Genomic DNA, 22900 nt, shown 5'->3' on the forward strand with positions numbered 1-22900 from the left:
AAAAAAGTCAGTAATTATTGGAATAATTATTAGCGGTATATACAGGTTTTCCAGAATTGTTATTTTCAGTTGCAAGCTCAAATTTATCATTGACAACAAGTATTATCAGTTGTTTTCCCTAAGGAATAGGCTCATTTTCTTCCATTTTAAGAGAATGTCTGCCAAATACCTAGGTCTGAATAACAGTAATTTGTCTGTAAGTTGTTCTTTCAAGTAAAAATTCTGTTCCGTGAAAAAAGCGGCTAGTTCACAACTCAAGTAATCAAAAAGTGCTTTTCCTAGACAGCCACAGTACTTAGGTATGCAGCTGCAGGGCTTTATGCCCACTTCCCTCTTCACCTCACAGAATGTTAAATGACATGTACTCAGCTATGCTGATCTAGTGCCAGGCACTGCACCAGGAAGGCACTGGAGATACTGTGGGTGAGGGGAAAAAGAAATACGCCCCACTCTCATGATGCTGTCTGGTGGTGAAGTCGACACCGATCAATGAAATATATAAATAAACAATAAATTATAACTCTGATAAATGCCATGAAAGAAAAATACTTGGTTCTATGAGAGTGCATATTTTGGGGGAAGTGACCTAGTCAGAGAGCTCGGGTAATCTTCCCTGGGAAAATAAAAATCAACCTGAAATCTGAATCCTGAATAAGAGGTAACTGGGTATAAGGGACCTTGCGAGTGGAGAGTTTGAGTAGAAGAAACAGTATGGGCTGAGACCCCATGACAAGAAGGAACATGATACATCTGAGGAGTGACAGGATGACCTGGGTGTGACTGTAGTGTGAAGAGCAAGGAAGAATGTGCTGTGAGATGAGGCTGGGGAAGTGGGATGCAGCCATATCATTTAGAGTCTGTAGCGTATAGTAATCTATTTTTTGTTTTTACCCTAAAAGTGGTAGGAAATCATACTGGTGGTTTAAACTGAGAAGGGGGAGCGCAAGGGGGTGGGTAACATTACATGATTAGATTATGTTTTGAAAAAGTCTCTGGGTAGAAAATACAGGGCCAGACTGGTATGAGGAGATCATAGGGTTCAAAAACTTCAGGCTACAGAAGCCGCCAGTGATGGTGGTCATGATGGTGAGAGAGAAATGGAAAAATTTCACACATACCGTTGTTGGTGTTTTTAGGCTCCACTGAATCAATTTTGACTCACAGTGACCCCATGTGATAGAGTAGAACTGCCCCACAGAGTTTTCTAGGCTGTAATCGCTACAGGAGCAGATCACCAGGTCTTTCTTCACTGCTAGGTGGATTCAAACCTCCAACCTTTCAGTTAGCAGCCAAGCAGTGAATCATTGTGCCACCAGGGCTCCTTTCAGAGCTGTTAGGAGGTAGATTAAAGGGGAGAGGGCATAAGAGTCTGCCTGACTGAACTAGATGGGTGACAGTGGGGAATACTGAAGGAGGACCAAAGTTGAGGAGGAGGGTCACAACTTTAATTTTGGACCTGATGTATTTGAGATGCCTTAGAGATGTACATAGGAGCCCTGGTGGTGCAAGGAGTCTCCAGAGACACAGGAAGAAAACTAGAAGAGTGTGGATTAGTAGAAGCCAAGGGGAGAATGGTCACCTGAGTGGACTGCTACTGAGAAGTTGTTAGATGAGGACAGACAAATGCCCATTAGAGTTAGAAAGGAGTTCCCAGGTGGTGCAAACTGTGAGAACAGTCAGCTGCTAACTGAAAGGCTGGAGGTTTGAGTTCACCCGGAAGTAGCTCGGAAGAAAGGCCTAGTGACCTATTCCCCAAAACTCAGTTGTTGAAACCCTTACGGAGCACAGTGCTACCCTGACACACAGGGGGTCAGGATGAGGCAGAGCTGACCTGGCGACAGCGGGCCGGAACTAGTAATACGAAGGTAACGAATGATCCTAAAAGTGATGCTTCAGTGAAGTGATCAGAGCAGAGTCCAGATTGCAAGACTGAGTAGCAGGTGAAGAAATGGAGACAGTGAGTTTGGGTGTGAAAGAGAAGGGAAGGGTAGTAGCTGGAGAGGAATCTGAAGGACAGGTTTGGTCATGCAGGTTTTTGACAAGAGACTGGGAGGATGCCATCTAAAAGAGAGGGAGTTCCATGAGCAAAAACATGGAATCAAGGGGTAAAGGGTGTGTTCATAGTAGTCCACTTTGGGGGTACATAGGAAGGTAGTGAAAGAAGAGGCTAGATGAGTAGGGCTCTTTTTTGAGGAATTCAAGGGCTGCGATAAGACGTATATCCCTCAGTGCTCCTATGATCTTCCTTGCCTTCCTCCATCCTTCCCTTCAAGAGATGTTTGCTGAGCACTTACCACAGGCCGGAGAAGTCTATACTGCTTTGCAGTCGGTTGTGTCTGTGTTTTACGGCCTCCTAATACTGTAAGTTTCCTGGGTGTAGGGCCTTTGTATCACCCTTAGCTGATAGAAAAGATGCTTACACAATAGGTATCCTACACACTTTTGTTTATTTCATTTGGTACAATGTGGAGCTTTTATATTTATTACTTAATTAGTATAGATTTGATAAAACTATTAATATATTTTATACTATTAAATGTTATTTTGCATCAAATGCTATGATTTTTATCAAACCTGTATTTGAAAAGTTGTTCCTTAAGTAATGTTTAATGATTTATAATTTCATATTTTGAAAACAATAATAGTTCATTATTGACTTTAATTTTTTTCTTCATAATACACATTCTGGAAGCCCACAGTTGGATTTCTACTTTTTAGAAAGAACTTTTGTGGTGATTTTTCTGAATTGCTTGCAGGAAAAAAACGAGTTTCCGTTATAAATAATTTGCACAAGATATTTAACAGCCACAACAATAGTTAATTTCTAACCAGCACTTTAAAAACAGTCACAAAAGATCAAGATATTTGTAAAGACTTTTTTGAAAGTGAGGGGTTTTAAAAAGAAATATTTGCCTCAGAACAGAAAATATGCTACATAGACTGAATATTAAATCAGATACATATCGACGGCACTGGGTTTTTTTGGGTTTACATATCACAGTCCAGTATTGAAATTAAAAAAAATTGCCATCAAGTCAATTCTGACTCATAGCCACCCTATAGGACAGAGCAGAACTTGCCCCATAGGGTTTCCAAGGAGTGCCTGGTGGATTTGAACCACCCACCTTTTGGTTAGCAGTCATAGCTCTTAACCACTACACTGCTAGGGTTTCCATATTGAAATTAAAAAAAAAAAAACAACAAATTAGACATATTTAAATTTTGGCCTCCTTTACAAGCTTTGAAAGCTTAATTAAGTTATTTAACCTTTTGATTTCTCATTTATAAAAAAAAATAACAGCCTCATGAGGTTTTTTGACAATTGAGTGAGATCAAGTGTGCTTAATACAAGAGCCGACACACAGTAAGCACTTAATAAATGTTGGTAACTGTTATCATGGTAACCAATATCACTGTCACCGTAATTCATAACCATAATTTTTTTTTAATCTTTTATCGTTTTATGGTGCTATTCAGTAAGAAAAAATGGTGTACTGAATAAATATTTGCTTAATTATAGTTCAAGTAAATGTTAACCGAGACATGCATGCGATTGTTGGTTATACCTTTGTTTAGAAATCTAAAATATTTCTTGCTTTACCTCTTTAAATAGCACCTAGAGGGTGAAATCAATAATTCATTATTTTCTTCTAGCTTCAAGTATTATTTTAGTTTTTAAAAATATATTGTGAAATATTCCCAACATACGAGAAAGTATAAAAAAGTATAACAACCTAGAGCTTAAAAAATAAAACATTTCCAACAGCAGACCTTCTCTATGCAAGTTATATTTTTATGTACAATAACTTCATGTGAAATAAGGAATTTAGAAAGTGAGAAAATGCTTTGAAGAACAATCTTAATGGCTCTTTACTCTCTATTTTGAAAAAGCTAATAATATTGAACATGGTGACATTTCCGGCAGAATGAATGTCTTTTGTGAATAATCTGCCCTGGAAGTCTTGTAAACCCTACAGAACTCAAGAGTACGTCTGACTTCCTCTTTTGATAAATAGCCTTTCGAGTATTGCATAAGAACACGTGCAGTGTACTTTTTAATCACTTTATTTTCTTCTTTTCTTGCTGCTATATTTTAAAAGCAACCAAATGATAAATATTATTTACATTGTTCTGTTATTTGCTAAAAGGAGAGTATCTTTATGAAACGTGTCTCCGGTATCGTGCTGTTGTTACTTGCCATCCAGTCGATTCTGATGCGCGGTGACCCCATGTGTGCAGACTGGAACTGTTCCATAGGATTATACGGTATCACAGTTAAGGTTTAGTCTGAGTTCTAATGTACAGACCTGAGATTTTAATCACTTGATTATGTGTTTATATAGTTTTATAGATTTTCTTGGGTAAAGTAAGGGATATATGAGTGTGTTGTTTTTGAGCAATGAAGAAATCTATCTACACGAAAATCAGTTTCTCAGTTTTTAGAAACACATTTCTTTCCTTTTGGTCTTAAAATGAATTATTATTTTATCTAAAAAAAAGAAAAGTTAATAGTTATAGTTAATTAAAAGAAAAGTTAATAATATGCTTATCTTGTAATGTTGACCTTAATATATTGTTACATTAACAATGGTCAATTATACAGAAATAGACACGTTGTCACGTAGAAAAAATTATTGGTTGTCATTATCATAATGTAGCTGAAATAATACGTAGCAGTTTCCTAATGCAGGTGTATTATAGGACTTAATCATATGTAAACCTGGAGACAACTCTTGAGCAGACATCAGATACTCAGCGTTCAAATCTGAGCAAAGGAAACAGCAGTATTGACTGAGCATTTAGCCCAACATTCTATGATTTATTGTGTTTGAGATCTTGGGGTGCCAGGATGGAGGGAATCAGTAAAAGAAAGTAATTCCCTTTGTTTTATTGAAATATAACACTCTTGTTCTAGAGATGCCTTTGAACAATTAAAAGGGAAGAAGAATGGAAAACAGGGCAAGTGTTTCCCTCCACTTTACTGCTGTCCCTTTCATCTCTTTGCCTTCTTTCTTCCCCCTTTACCTTAGAGAAACCTGACCTGTAAATCGCAGTGCTTCAGTGGTAGAATTCTCACCTTCCTCCGTGCAGGAGAATCAGGTTCAATTCCCAGCCAGCGCACCTCAGGTGCAGCCTCCGCTCATCTGTCCTCCATGCGGGAGACTCAGGTTCAATTCCCAGCCAGCGCACCTCAGGTGCAGCCTCCACTCATCTGTCCTCCGTGCAGGAGACTCAGGTTCAATTCCCAGCCAGCGCACCTCAGGTGCAGCCTCTGCTCATCTGTCACTGGAGGCCTCCACCTCAGGTGCAGCCTCCACTCATCTGTCCTCCATGCAGGAGACTCAGGTTCAATTCCCAGCCAGCGCACCTCAGGTACAGCCTCCGCTCATCTGTCCTCCGTGCAGGAGACTCAGGTTCAATTCCCAGCCAGCGCACCTCAGGTGCAGCCTCTGCTCATCTGTCACTGGAGGCCTCCACCTCAGGTGCAGCCTCCGCTTATCTGTCACTGGAGACCTCCATGTTGTTGTGATGCTGAACAGGTTTCAGCAGAGCTTCTTGACTAAGACAGACTAGGAAGAAAGGCCTGGCAATCTTCTTCCAAAAATCAGCCAGTGAAAGCCCCGTGGATCACAACAGTCCAGTCCCATTGTGCGTCGGGTCGCCGTGAGTCAGGGGCAGATTCAATGGCAGCTAACAACAGCAACATTAATACAGCAAACATCATGGGTTAAAAAAAAAAAAAAAACCATTGCCGTTGAGTCGATTCCAACTCAGCAACCTCATAGGACAGAGTAGAGCTGCCCCAAGGGTTGCCAGGAGACGCCTGGTGGATTCAAACTGCTGACTTTTGGTTAGCACCTGGACTCTTAACCACGACGCCACCAGGGTTTCAGTACCTTAAAATTATAATGTCTCTGTGTTAATAAATATCTTTTATATTTGAATATTTAATAAACATCATTATGTTTTTATGTCCATAGATGTTTAAAATGGAATAATGTAACTTACTTTATAAATCCAGAAAGCCTCAAATTAAGAATTATGGTTATGGAAAAACATGTTTCCCATTCCTCTGATGTCATTAATTGTAGTTTATGATAAATAAAACAAATAGATAACATGTATAAGATGATACCATCTAGCCTAATCTTGAATTTAAAAGAAATTTTCCCTTTAAACATAAAAGCTTGGTTATGAGTTATAATCATAGATGTAGAATTTGGATATGCATTACATGAAGTATTCACCTTGTAATTAATTTATATTTGTTTATTTTAGATGCTAAAACATGGAAATCATTTTCCAAACAGGTGAGTTAAAGCCCTTGATATAGATTGTACATGTACGTGCATATACACAATAAATGTATAATATGTGATACATGAATAGATTTGCAAATTAAATCACACCAAGATACAATTTTTTGCCCTCCAGCTTGCCAGAAAATTAAAAAGTTGGATAATTCCAAGTGTTAGTGAATATATGGATCAGTGGTTACTCTTGTGTGTGAATGTAGATTGGCATACCCATTTTGTAAATTAGTTCAGCATTATCTAATGAAATTGAAAGTACACATAATCTATACCTAGTAATTCCACTCCTGGATTTAAATCTTACAGCAGTGCATATACATGTACCCAGTAAGGGTACACTGGAGTATACCCTGTGAGCCAGTAATTTCATAGCTGTATGTAAGTGACTCTTGTTGTGTGCAGGAGAAGTATACAAGAATATCTACAGATTGTTCATGATGGCCAAAAACAAACTCAGCACAGCATCAGTAGTCAGATGGATAAATAAGCTGTGATACGTTCACACAATGAATACTGCCTAGCCCAGTGCCATCAAGAAACAATGAATACTATGCAGCAGCAAAAACAAATGAATTATAGCAATGCTTTGACTAGATGAATCTCAGAAATACAATAGTAAACAAATAAAGCAATTTACAAAGAATATAAAGTATAATTTCATTTGTATAAAGTTTAGAACGGGAAAATGAAAAATATTGTTTATGGATGCATTTATAGCTGGGAAAACTAAAACTCAAGGTAGTCTTTACTTTTAGCGGAGGTGGAGGGGTATACAAGAGAGGGGGCTCGAAGAGGCTTGTAAGGTACTGGTCATTTTCTGTTTCTTAACTGGGTGGTAAGGTGGGTTTTCGAGGCTCTGACCTTTTGGAAGCAGATTGCCAGGCCTGTCTTCCAAAGTATTTCTAGGTGAGTTTGAACCACCAACTTTTTGACTAGTAGTCAAGTGCTTAACCATTGACGCCAGCCAGAGACTCCCGTAAAACTAAACCAACACCAAGCCCATTGCCATTGAGTTGATTCTGACTCATAGCGACCCTATAGGATGCAGTAGAACTGCCCCAAGGGGTTTCCAAGGCTGTGATCTTTATGGAAGCGGAATGCCACATCCTTCTCCCATGTAGCCACTGGTGGGTTCAAACTGCTGACCTTGGGGTTAGCAGCCGATTGTTTACTGCACCACCGGGGCTCCTTAGAGACTCTATAAAACCAAAACCAAACCTTTTGCCGTAGAGTGGATTCCAGCTCATGTCAACCCTATAGGACAGAGTAGAACTGCCTCATAGGGTTCCCAAGGCTGTAAATCTTAATGGAAGCAGACTGCCATATCTTTCTCCTGCGTAGCCGCTGGAAGGTTTGAACCGCCGACCTCTCAGTTAGCAGTCGATCACTTTAACCAGTGCACCACTACGTCTTATATATGCACCTCAAATTACTGAATTTATATGAAAATATCAATAGCTCTAACTGAATATAACGTAACGTCTTTGTTCACGCTACGTTTGGACCGTGGACAGATACTGGCTTTTAAAGCAGAATGAACCACAGGTTTAGAGTAGGATACACGCTGCCATGTTTCAGATCTTCTAAGTGGAGAATTATTTTGCATGGTTATTTAAATTTTATTTATTTATTTTTTAATTTTTATTGTGCTTTAAGTGAAAGTTTACAAGTCAAGTCAATCTCTCATACAAAAATTTATATACACCTTGCTATTTATATACTCCTAATTGCTCTCCCCCTAGTGAAACAGCCTACTCCATCCTTCCACTCTCTGTTTTCGTGTCCATTCTGCCAGCTCCTCACCCCCTCTGCCCTCTTATTTCCCCTTCAGACAGGAGATGGCAACATAGTCTCAAGTGTCTACTTGATCCAAGAAGCTCATTCTTCACCAGCATCTTTTTCTATCCATTGTCCAGTCCAGTCCCCGTCTGAAGAGTTGGCTTTGGGAATGGTTCCTGTCTTGGGCCAACAGAAGGTCTGGGGGCTGTGACCACTGGGGTCCTTCTAGTCTCAGTCAGACCATTAAGTCTGGTCTTTTTATGAGAATTTGGGGTCTGCATCCCACCGCTCTCCTGCTCCCTCAGGGGTTCTCTGTTGTGTTCCCCATCAGGGCAGTCATCAATTGTAGCCGGCCACCATCTAGTTCTGGTCTCAGGCTGATGTAGTCTCTGCTTTATGTGGCCCTATTTAAATATATTTTTTATCTATTTTATAAATAAGTGGTTTATCCATTGATTAGTATTTATGATACCTTATGTCATAGGAATTAAATCAAATGCTTTCAGAAACACCACCAGTTTGGAAAGGATCATCAAAGCTATTTCGAAATCTTAAAGACAAAGGTAAGCTAATTTTAGCATTTACTTTTTAGTGTTAACACTGTACTGTATGTATTGTTTATGCATCCATATTTTTCTCATACTTAAAAGCATTTAAAAATTTATATGTAAATATTCATATAGTATATGCATAGAGAAAAGACTGAAAAGGAAAATATCAAAATATTAATAATAATTGTTTTTTAGGTAGTATGATTAATGTTCCAAGTTTTTTACCATAAAATGAACTCTTATAGTTAAACATGATTTTTTAACCATATTGAAAGGTATAGATTATATTTACCTACAGAAAACGTTTTTCAAAAATACTAGCTCTCTGAAGGTCTGTTTTTCTTCCTTCCATTTCCCAGGGAATTACAGATGATCTTAAATTTAATCAGAGTGGAAATCTTCTTGAATATGTCCTTTGGAAGCCCAGTTTAGACGTGTTTCTTTTTTAAAAATAACTTTCATTTAGTCCCATAACTAATGTGACTGATGTTAAAATGGTAAAGGACCTGTTACATATATATTTACCACAATAAACAAAAAGCAGTCATTGAAAAATCCACCAGTTTCAACTTACCCTATTATCCATATCCATACATCCAAGTTGATTCTTTAGTTCCTATATTGCCTGGCAATTAAATAGATATGGCTTTTATTCCACTTGTGATACATATTTATAGCAATAAATGAGGAGTAAAATCTCTGTAACCTTAAAATTTAACCTGTGACTTCTCAGAAATCATGCTTTTTTATATTCTAAGTATAAGAATACATAAAATAAAAATATTAAGCAAGTGATAAAACACTTACATTTTTCTGCTTTCTCAGTTCTAAACCATATTAGTTTGAAATACATCAACACTAGCTTGAAACAAACACTAGAAAGTAGTAGTTATATATAATTCATATATTTTATCTAATAATTAGAAATTCAAATTATTTCCACTTGGTTCACATGGAATCTGAAAAAAACAGGCACCTTATCTTTTATCGTAGGCTTTTTATGGCTAAGGTTTTAAAATCTTTCAGAAATCGCAGCCAAGGTATCTTAAAAAGCTCATAGAAATTTTCTCCCGGAAGTTGGCTTAAAGAATGTCAGTTAAATCTTAGAGTGAAATGATGTCGTTAGGTGCCCTTGAGTCAGTTCCAACTCACAGCAGCCCTGTGTACAGCAGAATGAAGCCCTGCCCAGTCCTGTGCCGTCCTCACCGTCATTGCTGTGTTTGAACCCATCGTTGTAGCCACTGCGTCAATTCATTTCATTGAGGGTCTTCCTCTTTTTCGTTGACTCCGAGCATGATGTCCTTCTCTGGGGACTGGTCCCACCTGATTACATGCCCAAAGTACATGAGACAAACTCTGGCCATCGTCAGTTCTAAGGAGCACTCTGGCTGTATTTCTTCCAAGACAGATTTGTTTATTCAGTCCATAGTATATTCAGTATTCTTCAACAACACCATAATTCAAAGACATTAATTCTTCATCAGTCTTCCTTATTCACTGGAAGCTTTCAGATGCATATGAGTTATGCATATGAGAGTGGGTTGGTAGGACCAGGAAAATTCAAAGCTACAAATGATCAGGAAAATTTGGTGAATTTTAAAAATATTTCCTTACTGCCTTTCATGGGAAAGTACAAATTGGATCAAATATAGTCTGAGAAAAATAAATGCATGCAATAGGCAAAGTCTTTTTAGTTAACCAAAAAACCCATTGTTGTTGAGTCAATTTCAACTCATAGTGACCCTATAGGACAGAGTAGAACTGCCCCATAGGGTTTCCAAGCAGTGGCTGGTGGATTCGAACTGCCAGCCTTTTAGGCAGCAGCCATAGCTCACTGTAGCTGTTAACCATTGCTCCACCAGGGCTCTCTTTAGTTAAGGGAGGACTTTAATCTGAAAGCCCTAGATTTAGATGTTTCCTGATCCTTTTGATGTTATATGCATATTTGCATCCCCTTGGCCCCACCCCTGGGGAGAAAACCCATTCAGCAATGTCCAGTAGAACTGTCTGCAGTGATAGAAATGTTCTATTTCTGTGTTGTCCAGTATGGTAGCCACTAGCCAAATGTAGCTGTTAAGCCCTTGGAATGTGGCTAGTGTAACTGAGGAACTGAATTGTAATTTAGTTTTTTTGTTTTTTTAATTTAGTTATTTAATATTAAATACTTATATGTGGCTACCCTATAGGACAGTACAAATCTATATCACACTGATCAGGTTATCAAGGTAATCCATGATCCCAGAAAGTTTTAAAACCATTAAATATGGCGAGGTGAAGAAGTACAGAAAAACTTGTTTTATTAATCAAGAAATTAGGTGGCAGAGAAATTTGAAAACGAAATTTTTAGAGCTCTTGAAAAATTAATTTTTAAATGAAGTTTATGTGATTTACAAAAAATTATTTGTTATGCAACTTTTATGAAAATGTATATTATATAGTTATAACAGCCGACTACACTGTATCATGATATAGCAACTAAATCGCTTATTGTTTTTAAGGAACTCTGCTTAAGATTTTTTTTAGTGCCTTTTCAAAAGAAATTAGTTGGCATCTTTCTAATCGTCTGGTTCTAAACATCCAGCATTATTATATGTGAACGTTTATTTTTATTCTTTGGTTCTAAATCAAAAAAACCAAATCCGTTGCCACTGAGTGGGTTTAGAACTGCCCCATAAAGTTTCCAAGGAGTGGCTGGTGGATTCAAACTGCTGACCTTTCACTTAGCAGCCTGAGCTCTTAACTGCTGTGCCATCAGGGCCCCTCTTTGATCCTGTGTAGTCTCAAAATAAATTGAAGGGTTAGTCTTAGAGTTTTCCATTTTTGTAATTGAAAGGCATTTCAATTGATCATTTTTTTAAATTATATCATGGTTTTCACTTTATTCTCCTTCCCTTTGAATTATGGCACCTCAAAAACCATCTAGTTCTTAAGATAAATTTATCTTTCTCATAAAAATAGTTTTAATAGAGGATTATGTTCCCAATTCAAAAAAAAAAAATTGTTTTATAGATGAGTGCCTACTGTGACGGTCATGGCCGGTACTGTAGATGAGTGCCTACTGTGACGGTCATGGCCGGTACTGTAGATGAGTGCCTTCTGTGATGGTCATGACCGGTACTCTCTCTGCTAAATAGTCTCTTTTCTTTGGGGGAAATCTTGAGTTAACTAACAGGTGAAAGGTATATAGAGGTATTGGACTTCTTTATACCAACCAACATCTGTATGTATTCCACTAGGTCATTTAGAACACCAGTCAGAGAGAGGGGATTGCGGAGACAGGGATCCCATTTCCGATCTCATTTCCCTTTCTTCTTTCTGCATTTACGCTTTTTTCTTTTAAGAGATCCCTATGGAATCTAAGTATTCTATCTTTATATACAGTGACCATTCCAGAATCTTTCTCCCATAACATTCATGGCAATCAGCCAGAACTATCTGTCTATAGGTCACAGTATTCTAGTGTAAATACAAGAAGGGAATGCTTTCAAGGCCTCCTTGCTAGTTCCTGTCATGTCTTCTGACAAACGCCTGACAGTGGCTCCTCTTCTCTTTGTTCTATAACAAAGAGGTAGCCTCACAGAACATCAGCTAAAATGGAGTTTTAAGGTTCACAATCTATTTAAGGGTTTTTATATTCTTTTACCAAACATCAGGACTATCTGATATCTAGATAAGTGGTACAGGCTTATTCTTTATTTTGATTTTCTTATGATCCACTCGGAAAGTCAGTTAAGCCATAAATTCTAATTTTTGTTGTTATAGTCCACAAGCAAGAATTATAGTAACAGAGTGTGTGTATTTTTATTTACTACAAACTCCTTTTAAAGTTTGTAATTATGGGGTTACAGTGCCATCTAATTAAAATAAAAATTTCTTAGATGAGTACATTTAATAAAAGCATTAAGATTATCAAGGGTAATAAATGATAACTTGAAAGGAGAAAAGTGTTAACTATGGAACACTTTATAATATTATTTCCAACTTTTTTATTTTATGATAAATTTATATATTAAAAACTAGCAACAAATTTCTCTAAGTAAACATAATTTTCCTTTTTTGCAAATATATTTGAGCAATAATAGGATGTTGTATAGATTTCTACAGAGACATGATGGATGATCAGTTTTGTTATACTTTTATAATAGTAATTTAATATTTAAAACAATATTTAGCATCTGCTTTAAAACTGTTATTCATATTCTTCATCACTGTTGTGAGAAGAATGTTTTACTTTGATACATATGAAGATGAAGTAGTATTTTACGTATAGCATAACTGATATTTTTCTTCTAGGTGTGATTTCATACACAGAATATCTTTTTCTTTTATGCATTTTAACAAGTAAGTATACTCATTAAATTTATTTGTATATGTAGTTTTCATATTTACTCAGCATCTTGGAAACCAAATCTTTCCTTGATTCTCTGTTGAAAATTACTTTAGGCATATCCATGCTGTTTTGCAGATTCAAGTCCAAGTGCCACAGAAAAATGCTAAGCATAGCACTATCAAGAGTCAAAACCATAAATAACATTATGGCTTGTGGTGTAAAATGCTCATAAATTGCAAATTTTATGTCATATATCAATCTTTGTTTTAATGTAAAATAAACCCCAAGGGGTGAGTTTCAAGAAGTATACAAATACTAATAATGTGCAGTTAGTTACTGGGTTACTTCAAGTTGTTGTAGACTAGAAAGCGCTAACGACGATGCAGGTCCAGTCAATGACGGACACATCTGTAGGAATTAGAGGAGCGGGTGCCAAAGACTGTCAGAGACTTGTTGAAAAGCCACCTGGTTAACCAGAACGATTTTGGATGCCAATGTAGTAGATGTAAGTGAGTGTCTGAAAAAGCACAGTGGTAGGCAAAATAAGAACATGGCTGTTGAGGAAAGGCAGTTGTTGAGATGGGAGAGGATGGGAGTTAAGGGTATACGAAAAACATACAGTGGTTTTTGCTTGCTGTGGAAAGGTTGAAATCTTTGGGTTCTTTGGAACTTCTTCTGGAGTTGAGGACCCATATATGGATACCTGTCGGGAATTTAACTGAAAAATTATGGGATGTTGTTTAGGTTGGAACCAAGAAATATGTGGGAAGAGGGCTGATAGGAAGTGGACTGCATAACCATTGATGAATCTGTTACCCGTCTATAGGTATCCCATCTTCACCTTTTATCATTTTAACTTTGAAACTGCTAGCAAGGACTTCCTTTCTGTTTGTATTTTCAGGATCTTTTTAAAGTTTAAAACTTGGTTATCAGAGATGGTGTAGCTGTTTCTATTCCTTCCCTTAGTGAGTAGTAATCAAAATAAGTTTAGATTCCTAGAATACATGCAAGAAATGAGCTTTCTTAAAGGACTCTTTTCCATTTCCATTCTTTTCAGAGGCAGCTATTACTGGTTAGAAACCTAGGGCTACATGCCTCTCCTTTGCCAGACTCAAGATTTCACAACAGGTAGTGGCAGGTGTATCTGTGGGAGGTCCCTTTTTAAACTTATTGCCAGTCAAAAGAAAAGGTCAAATGTTTTGAGAAAGGCATACACGCTGAGAAGCTCTTTGAAGGACGCTTTCAAGTTTTCTTCTACCCAAGTTTTCTCCTTTAAGCTTTAGAAGTAGAAAGGGGAAAGGGTTGAACCTTATAAGGTTCATAAAGTTGAAGCAGTTCATAGTATGTGAAAGTCTGTCTTTCTCAGAAAAGCAATTGTCCCTTATATTTTGGAGAGCTGGGAATTACTTATTCAAGCCTCTTATTTTATATTTCTCCTTTTGAAGCCTCTAAAGTTTAAGCCCCAAAATAGGAACTATTTTTTGAAAATGTCAAAGATTTTCCTTTCACTTCCTGTTTCTTGATGTTAGGATTTATACATGAAATAGTTGTCTTAAAATTGGCTATCTTACTTCATCTCAGCTTCTCTGACCCTTAATTTATTACTTTAAAACAATTTGTACACTATGACCACAGTGTCTTTGCAAAAAAGTTCACTGCTGTGGTCTCTCATATCACTGGGGATTTATTTTCATAGGTCATTTTGTTATAATATTTCCTAGAATTGGGACTGGTCCTTGGACGTGCTTTTTGTTTTTTTCCTGGTGCTCTAAGTAGTTGAACATACTGAAATATTTCACATGTGATCAATTGATATTTTCCTTGGAAACAAACTGACAGAGTTTGGATAAGAAAGAAAAAAAACTTATTTTTAGAAGGAAGGTACTCAAGTTTTTCTGTTGGTATCATTCAAGGTATCTCACACAAGCACCTTTAAAGTTTACTATCGATCCTATTTCTAAGTGTTCTAACATATGAAGCAAAGGTATGTATACTTCTATACAATTTATTATATTTAACTAATTATGACATATTACTTTTAATATTCTTGGATGAAGAAAGTATTTCTGTACAGAATAGGAGTAACAGTTTACAACTACTATTGACTTTTTGCTTGAAAGTACTTTTTTCCATTTCCTAAATACTTTCCGTATTTTTTTCTGGTAGAGCCACACGCAGGTTTTAGAATAGCTTTCAACATGTTTGACACTGATGGCAATGAGATGGTGGATAAAAAGGAATTTCTGGTGGTATGTATATGATATTCTGCATTTTATCAATAATTATTACTTATATTTTATTTTTTATTATTGGGAATACTACACTAAAGGGAAAATAGTGAAAATTTTATGCTTTCACTTTAAATTTGTAAAGAATACATACTTTGAGTAATATTTACATTACTACAATATGAATCATATTGAATGCGTAAAGGCGATTATAATTGTTTACATGCTATCTGGAAGTTTGAAGTGTGTCACATATTTTCTATTATGGGAATAACAAGGACTCATGAGGTTATAAATGCCCAGTTAATATTTAATGCCCATCAGATCAGGCACCCAATCACAGGTCTTTGCCACACTTTTCTTCCTTCCCAAAATAGGATTTATAATTTTTCTTCTCCTTTTGTCTTTCAGTCTGCCTTATATGCCCGTCTTGTCCCCATTTTCCTATTCCCTTCTGTCTTTGACTGAGGGCTATTGTAAGGCGGGAAGAAGAAGACCGATCTTAGGTGTTAATCCTTCCATCTTTTTCCCCAACCACTCCAGCTTTAGTGCTACTGGTGATGCGGGTCTAACTTCTGAGGCTCACTCATCTTATCACCACCCCCCTCTCGCCACTTCCAGAATCTTCATGTGTCTCTCTCTAGGTACCTTGCACCTGCTTCTGCAGCAAAATCCCTGTTCTGTATCTCCTCTGAAATAGAGATGTATATTAATTCATTCCTTAGCAAACAAGGCCACTCTCAGCATTTATGTTAACTCTGCCTTTACTTGTACTCTGCTAGTAAAAAGAATGGAGACTATTGGGACACACTTTATTCTGCAGTTAAGCTGCTCACATTTGGATAGGAGTGGCGGGGGGGGGGGGGGAGAGGGGAAGAGAGTGCATGAACCAGCCACTTTATTTTCTGTCTTTCCTTTTTAACAAGCCATAAAAAAAATCTCTCAGAAAACCTCTTAAAGAGCCTTGTGTTTATTTCAGAGGCTGAAACACAGAAGAGGAACTATGAAATCATTTTTTTCCTGTGGTAGGAAAGAGAAAAGATGAAAGTCCTCATTAAAAGCTAATTGGTAGCCATTTGAAGGGAAGCAAGCAGACTAATTACTGGGATCTATCAAAAAGCTTAACCTAGCACCCCGTCAGCACTTGGCCGCATGCAGCCAGGGCCGAGCTGCTGGAGCCTGAGCTGCTGAGGCGCCCTCATTCCAGGGCCCAGCAGGCGGGAGTTCTCAGTTCCATTGCAGTGGGTAAAGATACTTTTCTAATATCCTGGAACCAACATGTTTAGTTTAATATAATTTTGTTATAAAAGTGCACAGCTATATTTTAGGAGCCTCCAGAATGGGTTTAGTAATCTAAATGACTTGAATGCTGTTGTTCTGGCCACGCTGCCAAGTCCTACCCCACTGACTTACAGATGAGGTTTTGGAGCTCCGTCCATTGAAAGGATGCCGGCGTAGCCGTCTTTCGGGATGTTGGCGTTTGTGGAGACGGGGGTTAAAAACGCTCGCGTAGAGCTCCTGTTCATCTTCACTCTGCGGGCTGGCAAAAGCTACCCTTGCTTTAAAGCTCTGGTTTGTTCTCCTCTGTAGCTCAACTGCTGCTTCCTATGTGATTTTTGTTTTGTTTTCTGGCAGTCGTTGAATACAGGAGGAGGCGTTAGGCTAGGGCTAGGTTTTTAATAGGATATCTAAAATCTATGAATCTCCAGCCTATTTATAAAATAACTATGAGCAACCTTTGCTAAAATCTCTTTTCACTAAAAAAAAAAGTGTGAAATAAATTTTTGTGTTAATAAAATCATTTGTATTTTGTATTATATTCTTAAATATTGTCATATATCTGGGGAGGCAGTGCATTTTATTTGACTTTCAACTCTTGCTGTAGAAAATGAAGAGTTGAGATAGCTGTCGGCATTATACAGACAATAACAACAAACCCCCCAAGAAACTGACATAAGGTAGGATTAGGCTTATGTGTGTCAGATCATAGGATTTTTTTTGAAAACTTGCAAATCAGGTAGACACTTAGTACTTTAATAGCTTTCAGGTTTTTTTTTTTTTTAGTTTGTTGTCATTATTTTCTTTTATTGTGCTTTAGGTGAAAGTTTACAGTTCAACTTAGTTTCTCATTCAGAAATTTATACACATATTGTTCTGGGACATTGGTTGCAACCCCCACAATGTGACAGCACTCTCCCCCTTTCCACACTGGAGTCCTAGCGTCCATTCATCCAGTTCCTGTCCCTTCTTGTCTCGTTTTTGGGCAGGAATTGTCCATTGTTTTCGTATATTTGATTGAACTAAGAAGCATACGCCTCATACAGGATTTTTTTTTTTTTAGTAACACTTTATTGTGATTTAGGTGAAAGTTTACAGAGCAAATTAGTGTGCCATTCAACTGTTCATACACAGCTCCTCGTGACATTGGTTGCAATCCCCTCAGTGTGCCAGCACTCTCCCCCTTCCTCTCTGGGTTCCCTATTTCCATTCGCCCATCTTTCCTGCCCCTACCTGCCTTCTGAACTTGGCTTTTGGGCACATGGTGCCCTTTTGGTCTCGTATAGTTGATTGTTCCGAGGTACATGTTCCTCTCAGGTGTTACAGGCCTGTCTGTTGTTTGGCTATAATGTGACCTCTGGGAGTGGGTTCAGTTCCAAGTTTGAAGGGTGTCTAAGGGCCATAGTTTTGGGGACCAGGCTCTATCAGACTGGTAAATTAGGTCTTATTGATGAATTTGAATTTTGTTCTACATTTTTCTCCTACTTTGTCCAGGACCTGCTATTGTGATCCCGGTCAGAGCAGCCGGTAGTGATAGCTAGGCACCATCTAGTTCTTATGGTCTCAGGCTAGTGGAGGCTGTGGTTCATGTATTACATTAGACCTTTGGACTGATTGTTTCCTTGAGTCTTTGGTTTTCTTCACTCTTCTATGTTCTGGACGGGAAGAGACTAGTTGTATTTTAGATGACTGCTCCGAAGCTTTTAAGACCCTAGTCGCTATTTACCAAGGTAGGATGTAGAATGTTGTCTGTATGGTCTATGTTATGCCAGTTGTCCTGGATGATGCCCGAGGCAATGGTCTTAAGCCCTCAAGCCCAGTGATTCATTCTTGTGAAGTGTTTGGTTATGGCTGAGAAGTTTTCATGACCGTGCCTCCGTGTGCTCTGTTGTATACATAAATATGTTTGCAGTACCTCTAGATATGTATGTAGATATGTCTATTGACAAACTTATCTGTGTTTGTGGGTGTACTCCCTAAAAATCATAGGATTTTAGAGATTTACAATAATAATAGCTAACATTTATTGAGAGCTTACTATGTGACAGGCAGTGTGCTAAGTAACTACTTGTAACATTTACCCTACACACGCTACTGTTAGGTCAGGCAATTACCTCCATCTTCCAGATATGGAAAATGAGTTTTAATAATTAGAGTAACCTTCCCAAGGGATTACACGTGCAGAGAGTATGTTTCCACCACCGTGCTCAGTTACCCAAAAGAGATCTTAGACATCATCTAGTCCTTCCTCATTTCATATATGAGCAAACTGGAGCCCAGCGAGGGTCAGGTGACCTGTCCACAGTCATAAAACTAGTGTGTGACAGAAGCTGGATTCAGACCCAGAGTCCCTGAGTCCTAGTCCCAGTAGGCTTCAGCTCTTTATATGTGTGTGCCACAGACTCCATGTCTTTATATTTTAGTCAAAAGGCTATAATTTTATACATTTAACTTAACCATGCTTGCCAGTAACAAAGGTTGTATTTTCTTTTCCTTAGGGGGGAAAAAATTGCAATCAGAAAATGTATCTACAGAAGTTTTAATTTTCTTAGTGGTTGAAGCTAACTATTTTCTTTGTTTATAGAATGTACTTCACACAGGGTCAGTAATTAAGTGTCCAGAAACTTCTGTTGGATATTTGACCCTTGATTGGCTTCCTTTTTAGCTTCAAGAGATATTCAGGAAAAAAAATGAGAAGAGAGAAACTAAAGGAGATGAAGAAAAACGTGCACTGCTGGTAAGGATAATATATAGTAGTTTCAGGTGGGTTTTCTAGGTAAGATTTCTTCCATTTATGTTGAGAAACAGTAATTATAGTTTGTAACTTTGGTGCTTTCCCTTTATTAAAGACTTTCTAATGTTCTTATATAGAGAAAATTGCTTCAGCATTTATATGCATTGATATCAATATTTATATCAAATATTGATATTAAACATCTGTATCCATAATCATTCATTAAATTATTTTCATCCCTATTTTTGTTATCTGTGAGATTTGAAGGGTGTATCGTATAACAGATTAATGCAGATCATTATGCATGAAAAATTTAAAGGTGAATTGCAAAGATTTAATTATAAATGCGAGTGAATTTAACTGTAATGTAACAATATGAATCTTAAAGCAAACACAAGGAACATGTTTCCTTACATTCTTAGAAATGTATATTATAGGTTCTTCTGGGATGAGTTACATTTGTCTTACTCTGAAGTTAGCTCAGTAACACTTCCCTTTACCTTCCTACCAGTTTTCTTTTTGCTTGTCCCACGTATTTCAGCCTGATGACAGGCCACGTTCACATGGTATCAGACACTGTCGGACACTACACTAGGTGCTTTGCATGCATGTTCTCAATTAATTTACCCCACAGTTCTCTTCTTATCTGTCATAGATAAGGAAACTGAGAATCGAAGTGGTTGAGTATGAAGTTACATAGGTATGACATGGCAAAGTCAGGATTTGAACCCATGTCTGGCCGGCTCCAAAACCTGCTTTTTTACCCGCTATCACACATTTCTTCATCTGGTACTTGGATGGCAGAAACACGGTAAATTTTGTTGCCATGCAAATGTTAATTGTTTCATTTGCACATCGGTGTTTCTGTGCAGCAAGTTCAATTGTTGTACCTGGAATTCAAGTCATTAACTTCAGAAAATTGCGACTTTTTTACTAGCCTCGTTCTTATAAGAATATGCATTAGGTTTCTGAAAACACGGATTATCTGTAGCAGGTGGGGCCATATTCAAACCCAATATATTTATGAAATGTATGTATTTAGTTTAATAAAAGCAGATTATCGGAATTACAGAATACACATTGGCTCACAGGATATTTGACTCTGATACAACTAGCGGTGTTTGTTGACCCTCCTCTGAGTGTATTAACTGATAGAGCTTCTAGAAGACACTCTTAAACATCAAAGAACTCATCACCGTGTTAGCCAAGTATTAAAAAGCCATTATTAATTCTCTACTTAATTCAGGTTCTTGTGGTTTTCACATTGTAATTAATAAATCCTCTATGAATAGCCTCATAAATGCAGTTTTTCTTAAAATATTAGGAAATAAGACTTAAATTTTATCTCATGTAGATAATATATCAAAAGAATAAGCAGATATTTTAATTTTGGTAGATTGCCTCCAATTATAATTGATAGGGTAGGCAAATTCTTATAAAATGTCATTTAAAGAGGTTGAATTATATTAATGTATCTATTAATAGACCTCAGTGATAAAGCAGATAGTATTTCAATAGATAGAAATGTAATTGTTTTATTTACTTAAACTACTCCCAGAAATGACTTATGGGTCTTCCAGTAAAAAACACAGTAATATTCTGATCATGAACATTTACTAAAACACTCAAGTAACAAAAGCAGAGAGAAAAGGGGGATATCATAGCAGACAGCCCACACTGGCGAAAGCTGCAGCATCGGTGTAAAACTTGGCTCCAAGCTTCACTGCAGCCAAGGCCAAGGAACCTAATACTGAGTTCATGCAGCTACTTCATAATGGTGACATAGGGAAACCTCATTAATTTGCATTAATTATGGAAGGTCCATCTGAAAGGTGAAATCTGAATTATACCAGCATCAGGGATGGATTGGCCCAAAAGCATGATATGCAGGGGCTTACTTGTGCTTACTCACTAATCTGTAGTGTACAGTTTCCCTGGTTTTGAACAAGTGCACTACAGATTAGTAGGTAGGTCAGTGTAAGCCAGTGCGTACCTTGCTTAGTGGTTAATCCACCCCTACCAAGCTGAATATTTAAACCAAAACCAAACCAAAAAAAAAAAACCAAACCCATTGCTATGGAGTTGATCCTGAATCATAGAGACTGTATAGGACAGAGTAGAACCGGCTCATGGGGTTTCCAAGGAGCAGCTGGTGGTTTCCAACTGCTGACCTTTTGGTTAGCAGCCCAGCTCTTAACCACTGAGCCCTGACCAGCATACCCTAAATTGTATTATTTTTATATGTGTATGGATCATTGTAACATTCCCTAGCAAATATAGGGAAGAAGGAAGCTTATTTTAAAGAATAGATAAAAATAACTTATGAGTACTATATAGCTTGTTTATAAGTAAAGGAGTGCTTAGTAGTCATTGACCTTCACAGATAACTTAGAGGTATTTATCTTAGTCTAAATTGTCCTTCTGAAATCTCATATGTAATTTAGCTATCAGAACTATTCCTTAAAACAGTTTGTGAATAATCCTTAGTACAGCCTCTGAACTAACCAGCAGCCTATGGCAATATAAAACCCATTGCCATGGAGTCGATTCTGACTCCCAAGCAACCCTACAGGATATAGTAGAACTGGCGCGTCGGGTTTCCAAGGCTGCGATCCCTACAGAAGCAAACCACCACGTCTGTCTTTTCTGCAGCAGCGGCTGGTGGATTCCAGTGCTGACCTTTCTGTTAGCAGCTGAATTCTTAACCAGCGCACCACCAGGGCTCCTTACAACTGCAAATATTAGTGGTCACTGATTGTTAATAGTCATATTTTAAATACGACTTTAGTTATAGAGGATTATGTAGAATTTAGGGTGCTGTTGTGCATACCCTTAGAAGATTTTTGAAGCAATTGAATTTAGCTTATACTAAAAATACACAGGTGACATTAGAGAGACAGTGTAGCAGAGGCTCAGGAACAGGACTCTGGGTTCACACCCTATCCTGCCTCTCATTGCCAGATCCTTACCTCTCTGTCCCTCAGTGTCTTCATTCATAAATGGGGTAGTGGTAGTAATGACCACACGTGACTGTTATGAGGTGTAAATGAGCTAAAAGCACATAACTGCATGAAATATAATGAGCACTGAAAAAGGCTAGCTCATAGTAAAACTGAAGGTTCTACTTTAAGCTGAATATTTAAATCAAAACTCAATAAAATATTTACATAAATGAAAAGTGACTATGCTTCAGAAGGAAAGAGGGAAAGAAACTAAACACTCCTTGAGTTGCTTACTCTGTGCTACTCTCTGAGCTAGATCTATTATACGTGTTTTTCCCATTTAATCCTCATTACGGTTCTCTCAGGTAAGTATCATACCTGCCTCACAGATGAGAGAACATTCTTCGAGAGCTGATTGACCTGCCTGAGGTCACAGCACCATTAGGAGCAGAACCAGGATCCCAATGCAGGTCTCTTACCACTTCCACGAGGCCACGCTGTTGCATCTAGATTTTCCCTCTTCCGCGGAGAACCGCTGAATCAAAACTAAATAAAACCGTGTGTAGGTCTACCAGAAGGTTATGATGAAAGTGTTTGAAATGAGCACAGATTCATTTAATGTCTAATTACATGAGATTTTAAAACCTTTGCTCCTCATCTTTAAGATTTATACCACTTGTATTTCGTGTGCGCTCTGTATAGAAGGTAGCATAATGATTTGCCCTTCCTAATTGATTATTTTGT

At 37.6% G+C, this 22900-nt stretch overlaps 1 protein-coding gene across 2 annotated transcripts in view; it reads left to right on the top strand.

Annotated features, from left to right (window-relative positions):
* The window catches only part of MICU3 (mitochondrial calcium uptake family member 3), a 102635-nt gene that overhangs the window by 40205 nt on the left and 39530 nt on the right, over positions 1-22900 (top strand). For both annotated transcript variants that reach the window (XM_049865266.1, XM_049865267.1), the window contains exons 3-7: positions 6280-6311; positions 8578-8656; positions 12938-12985; positions 15141-15223; positions 19146-19217. In XM_049865266.1, coding sequence (XP_049721223.1) covers positions 6280-6311; positions 8578-8656; positions 12938-12985; positions 15141-15223; positions 19146-19217 — 314 coding nt within the window. The remainder of the gene's footprint in view (positions 1-6279; positions 6312-8577; positions 8657-12937; positions 12986-15140; positions 15224-19145; positions 19218-22900) is intronic.

The sequence above is a fragment of the Elephas maximus genome, chromosome 22, assembly GCF_024166365.1.
Source record: "Elephas maximus indicus isolate mEleMax1 chromosome 22, mEleMax1 primary haplotype, whole genome shotgun sequence".
Classification (NCBI taxonomy): Eukaryota; Metazoa; Chordata; class Mammalia; order Proboscidea; family Elephantidae; genus Elephas; species Elephas maximus.